Source organism: Lissotriton vulgaris, chromosome 12 (assembly GCF_964263255.1).
Source record: "Lissotriton vulgaris chromosome 12, aLisVul1.2, whole genome shotgun sequence".
Taxonomy (NCBI): Eukaryota; Metazoa; Chordata; class Amphibia; order Caudata; family Salamandridae; genus Lissotriton; species Lissotriton vulgaris.
This window is the reverse complement of record NC_141700.1, coordinates 808,750,469-808,757,033: the sequence shown is the minus strand read 5'-3', so window position 1 is coordinate 808,757,033 and position 6,565 is coordinate 808,750,469. Positions and strand designations below refer to the sequence as shown.

At 41.3% G+C, this 6,565-nt stretch overlaps 1 protein-coding gene across 1 annotated transcript; it reads left to right on the top strand.

Moving 5' to 3' along the window:
- Positions 1-1,913: 1,913 nt before the first annotated feature.
- On the top strand, positions 1,914-2,861 carry LOC147678831 (olfactory receptor 226-like). Its single transcript, XM_086945750.1, has one exon. It carries the CDS (start codon positions 1,914-1,916, stop codon positions 2,859-2,861), a length of 948 nt encoding a protein of 315 aa, XP_086801876.1.
- Positions 2,862-6,565: the final 3,704 nt, after the last annotated feature.

Genomic DNA, 6,565 nt, shown 5'->3' with positions numbered 1-6,565 from the left:
TACTTAAGTGAGTGGCTCAATCAGTGCTGCAGACCCACTAATGGTATTTAATTTACAGGCCCTAGGCAGATATTATGCACTTTATTAGGGTCTTAAAAGTAAATTAAACATGTTAATTGTGGATACACCAGTATTACTCTATTTTAGGGGAGTGAGCACATGCACTTTAGCACTGGTTAGCAGTGGTAAAGTGCCCGGAGTCCTAAGGCTAACAAAAAGAGATCAGCAGAAAGTGAGGCAACCAGGAAAATATTTTGGGGCAAGACTACCCTATGGCTCACCGGTATATTATGCCCAGGAAGCCAAAATCCAAAGCTTGTGAACATTTTGGCTAAAAACTGCTCTGAGAATTGAGATGAGACTGGGACCAACCTGCTCGTCTATCTGCCCAAAGTGTATCGCAGGTCGGCCTGACTTCGTGGCAGCTCCCCCTATGTTTTTCTCCAAAGCAGCAAATCCTGTTCATCGGTTCTTTGCCAAAGGGGTATCCAGCCTCCTTGAACTCTCCCACTGGAGAATTTTGACTTCCAAAAAAGAGACAAAATATGAACGTAAAATCTTAACCATGACTTTGGCCAGCGACTCCCTGACGATGAGGCCTCCTCCTCAGACACTGCCTGCAGACTTGCCCAGCTGAACTTCTACCTTCTCAGAGATGTTGTCTTCAAATGTCTTCTACGTCCAAAGGTAAGCGCTGACCAGACCAAAACCACTGTTTTAGTCCGACTTGAACTCCATCGCGATCTCCATTTTTCTTTTATTTTCACCCTATGTCATGTGACTAGATGTCTGTGGTTGGCTCTTTAATCTTTTAGCCGATAGTTTTTACCTTAAATTTTAAAAATTCATAACGTTGGTCTACTGACTGGATTTTTGTTTATTTTGCAAACTAATAATTTATTAAAAGTAACTAAATTTTTTCTAAATTGATGTGAGATTTTTCTTTTGTTTTGTTTTCCTTTTACTACTGTTTGGGTGCTACAGAAAGACTTTACACATTGCCTCAAAACTATGCCTGACTGTGTTTGTTCCAAAGTACTAAAGGGCTAAGTACAGGTTAATTAAGTGACTTAAGTGGTTCACCCTGACAGGAAATGTGGTTGTTGCATGAGAAGGGTCAACACTTCATCCAAGCAACACAACTATTTCTTACATTGACCATTTGAAACCACTGCACTTGTTTAAACCAATAGCTTCTCTTCCTCATCTGCCTAGATGTTTTATTTACTCAGTAGCAAGCACGATTCTTCATTATGTAGAATCATTTCCAGAAGGTCAGTGAGAAAAGCTCCTGTCAATTTATTTAAAGGATCCTTGGCTGCCACTTAAGTGAAGCAGGATGGGGTCAGTGGTGCATTTCATGAGCAGTTAAGACTCTTAACCACACAAATAAATAAGGGTTTTAGGAAAAAGTTCTTCATTTCTCCTGTATGTATTAAAGTACAGGGCTGAAGTCAAACAGCTTACACAAGTGTCTGCTTTGGTCTTTGATTCCTCTCTTCTCCTGAACTTCCAAAAGCAAGCAAAGATATACGCTTTGGAGCACTTGTGGTCTCCTACTACAAATCGGTATTAACTTATTCAGGAAGTTGTTTTTCTTCAACTTTGTAAAATACTCCTTCATTGGAAAAAGAAGTGAGGTATTCCATTCATCTTGGCCTGGAACCCAAAGTGTTTATTTACTATGAATTACTCAGCATTGATTAAAAAATATGAACAACAAACGGTTGCTAGTGCAAATGTTGTAATAGCTGAGACTGTTTTGTAAATATTCAACTTTCCACCTACCTAACTAATCAAGCTCTCTGCTGCAATGACTTTTCTGTGTCTAATACTGGAAGCTAAAATACTTATCTGTGAAGCAACTGCAAGTTTCAAATGTCTTTCTTTTTTAAGGTTAAAATGATATTGCTATGGAAAGAAGATATACCATTAAATCCAACCTGACAGAATTTATTCTACTTGGATTTCCCACCTCGCCGGGCCTACAATATCTGCTCTTCATGGCTTTCTTGGTCGCCTACCTGGTGACGCTGACTGAGAACTTTATCATCATCGTCGTGATACGTCTCAACATTCACCTCCAGAAACCCATGTACCACTTCCTTGGGAGCCTCTCTGTGCTAGAGATCTGCTATGTGACAGTTACCATCCCCAACCTGCTGGCCAACTTTCTCAGTGAGGACAAGAGGATTTCCTTCCACTCATGCATGGCGCAGCTCTACATCTTCATTTCTTTGGCTTGTACTGAGTGCATCCTCCTCGCTGTGATGGCATTTGACAGATATGTAGCCATTTGTAACCCGCTTCGCTACCCATCCATCATGACGGTTCAGCTCTGCCTTCAGCTGTCAGTGGGGTCATTTGTAGGTGGGTTCTCCATTGCATTGATAAAGGTGGCCTTCATATCCAGCTTATCCTTTTGTGGTCCCAACGTGTTGAATCACTTCTTCTGTGACATCTCACCTTTGTTGAACCTGGCCTGCACTGACAGGTCCATGGCTGAGCTTGTGGATTTTGTTCTTGCCATTGTGGTGATCCTCATTCCACTGTTACTCATCATCATCTCATACTTCTTCATCCTTATAGCAGTGATGAGAATTCCAACATCTGGAGGGCGAAGGAAAGCCTTCTCCACCTGTGCCTCCCACTTCACTGTGGTCATAATCTTCTACGCGACCACACTCTTCATCTACGCAAGGCCGAGGAAGATATCCTCTTCAGAGAGCACCAAGCTGGTTTGTGTCCTGTACTCAGTCATCACACCCCTGCTCAACCCCCTGATCTACTGCCTTCGGAACAGTGAGATGAAGGCAGCCCTACGGAAGTGGGGGAGACGCAAACAAGCCGTGGAGTTCTAAGCAGAAGGTGCTGGAATTTAGAACTGATCCAGAGGTGTTTTCTTTGGCAGCATACAAGAAAGCAATCAGTTGTTCTAAGGATTGTGCTACCTAACTTTAAGTCCAATTGCTTCAATTAATCCAAACATTTTGCCTTAGGATGTGAGTGTTCACTGTAGCAGCAAAGTTGCCACATGCATGCCTGCATGTGATGTGATTTAAATGTTTTAATTAAAGAGAGCCTGAAAGGAGAAACGCTGTCAGATCCTACATGCACCTCTTTCATTGAACTACAGATTAATTGAAGCAGATCGGTCTGCACATGTGGTAAGCCACAGGAGTGTCTCATGTTCAGGTGCATCTTTGCCAGTTTGTGAGTTCTCTAAGCTGAATCACTGGAACTCACCTGTTGATTTTCAAAATGTACAGGTTGCAAAATAAATCTTGTTTCATAATCCCAACAACTGGAGGGAAAATAATGAGAAAAGCATCAGAACATATTTCATGGCAAATATTATGTTGCTTTAATTCTGTAATATAGGGCATTTCAGAAAAGTGACGTTTGGAAAGCCAATCCTTTCTAAAAATGAATAAATACCAGGCCATGTCATAAAACACAGCTGTGGGTCAATTATTGAGCTGTAATTTTCACATGGGAACATGTCCATCCACTTGAACCATTCTCAAATGTGGACCCTCAAACCATAGTGAGCTGGAAGGTACTGGCCATCATGAAAGGAATGGTGGTATCCGGTTGAGTGATCTGCTGGTGGTATCATCACACTGACCCAGCCATCTGACATGCTAATAACAATGAATAGAATGAACAACAGCCATTATGTAGAGATTTGCAAGGGGAAGCCTAGAGAAAGAAGATGAGATAAGGATAACATTTGTGGAGAAAGAATACATGTGTACGAGTAGCTGGGATGATGGAGAGCAGCACCTAGACTGAGTGACATCTCTGCCTAGAAGATAAGATGAGAAGGTGGTGAGTCTTAAAACATAATGTAAAGGCTGTTCATTTCCCATCAGCAAAGGTTCATAGAATAGGTAACGTGTGAAGAATCCTATCCCATCCAGACAATACTCTAGCTAGATCCTGGAGTCCATCATCAATCAGATGTGGAGGTGTGCATTGGTAGAGGGCAAAAGAAACACAGAGCACTGCACTATAGTTGTGATGGATGCCCTGAACCAGGGTCTAGGTCAATTCTTACTAAATGTCTGACACAGATGGCATCGTTGTAGAGCGACCCCTATCCGGTGGCTTCTGTCTAGGAGGGCACCACGGGCGGGAGAGGTGCAATGTCATTAAACACTAATCTGGGCACCACCAGTGGACTGTTTATAGACTTCAAAGGATCTGGGATTAATGGTTGTGTTGAGATTGCTGTGCTCAAGAGACCGTGATTAGCAGTGTTATTGGGCGATGCGCCACATGCATCCTAGGACAGATATTAATGTCTCTGTTGGATAGTCCCATGGAATCAGTGGTATATTCACACTTTCCACTATAACAGCCTTTGATCTCACCCATCGATAGTTACTGCTAGGGCAATTTACACAGGCCCCAGAGATGGCAGGAGGGTGTAGGAAGACATTTGCTTTAGCATACTGTAAGTATCGCTGAAGATTCTAAAGCCCTAAGGGACTACATAGAGTAGTACGATACCTCAGTGACCCCCTCATCAAGTAGTTTAGAGTGAACTAGCCGCTAAAATAGAGTTTATTCTAAGAAGGAACTGGTAGGGACAGAAGCTAGACAGATATTATCATGATCCAAGGCAGGCCCCAGGGCAGCCTCTAGGGCTAGCTGATGGTTAATTGGTTTATGAGATGCGTGACAAAACACTCAAGTAGCTAGCCATCAACCTAAAGGCACAGCAAAACAGAGACTCCATTTCTAAGGTCGGAAAGGACCTTCACAGTGGTAGCTATAGGGAAATGTCAAGGTTATACAGCAGGAGCAGAATCCCCCAGAAGCCGTTTCATATATCAGTGTTTCCCAAACTGTGGATCCTGACCCAGAGGTGGGTCGCAAGCCTATTTGTGGTGGCTCACGAAAGTCCAAGCAATCAATAAAGATGTCTTTAAATTCTGTGTTTATCTTCTTACATGTGCTGCACATCAAAGACAGAGGTCAGAGGTCAGGATATGTCATTTTAAAGATTGTTGCTTATTTTTTTAACATATTTTTTTAACATGTAGAATGGTGTTTACAAACTCTTCTCACTTGTCAGTCAGAGAAAGAAAACTAAATGAAATTGTGTAACAATGTTGCTGGGGTATAAAGAGTGTGAAAGGAACAGTGGTAGGATGTCATGTTTTGGAGCCCTGTAACATGTGAATACCTGTAAATGAATTATGCTCATTTGGCAGTTAGGCTTGCAAAAATGAAGCAATTTTCTTGTCATTCTGAAGTGTGATAGAAACAAATATTTTAACAGACTAAAAACATATCAAATGAAAAGCATGCACTAAACCTGATTATCATTTGTGTGCGATGTTGTTTTATCATTAAACCTGTATGTCTCTGCAAATCTAGTGGCCATTTCAGTGGAAAATGATCTCTCTGTAACTCATATCCCACTACCATACTATGCTTAAACTACATGTAAAAAATGCCTGCTTCTAATTCATTACATTCAGGTGGGCTGCAAACATTTGGGAAGCACTGTCACAGATACATTTAATTAAATCTTTGCACCAAAACTAGTTCTCTGTTTAGAGTGTTTTAATATTTAAGGACTTCAAATCAATGACTCCAATGCTGTTGGAGGCCAACATAGTTTTCATCCCTAACCCGGGCAAAGCTTCATGTGTATAAAATAGACACCTTCTCAGGGGTCTCACTGATACACCTGCTTCTTTAAACCAACAAAGAAGAGATTGGCACAGAAGCTGTAATATAAAAGACATCTTTTACTCACCTCAGATGAGGGAGACTACGTCACACAGTACCCTCGGGAACTGTAGGAGGCATTCTAAGGAGTGCAGAAAACAGGGGCCTTATATATGCTTAGGTTACATTAGGCAGCATAAAACCAAGGGGTGGTCCTGGCACATACCAGCATGCAGAATGACTAATATGGGCATACAAGATTTGCTTGCTCAACAAAGTGGGAGGAGAGTCATTTCTCCCTACATCAGCAAGAATAGCCTGACAGTTATAACATAAGAGCAGGTGCATTCTACTAGCTGGGCCCCTCTGAGCAGGTGCAAGGCTCTGGAAGAGGGAAACAGCACACGGTGAGTACATGGCTAACTAAAATGGCTTTCAGACCATGCTAACAAATCCCTTTAATCTTTAACAGATAGTCCTTTTAGCATGAGCTAAAGACATTCATATGATCCAGTAGGAACATAGAAAATATTTGCAAATTTATTTTTATAAATGTATCAATCCTAATTCATTGGTAGGTGGGCATTTTCGATTCTAAACATTTCATTAAGCGGGTACATATAAGGTATACGCAAGAGTTCAAAGGGAACAAACCATTGAGTCATAATTAGCATACAGGTAGTAGTAGGAGAGAGTAATGACTATCATCACAAACAGAATTATCATTGCCTTTTTCACCCTAAGCAAAAAGCAAATCCTAGAATCATCTAGTAAAAACATTGTAAGGGCTCCTATCCATTTCAGTGACCTTCCATTTCAATTTCAGAATAGCCAACAGCACATATCTAATAAAAACATTTTCAATAAACTTTTCCAGTTT

Coding starts and splice junctions, on each gene's coding strand:
- LOC147678831 (XM_086945750.1), top strand. CDS start 1,914: ATGGAAAGAAGATATACCATTAAATCCAACCTGACAGAATTTATTCTA.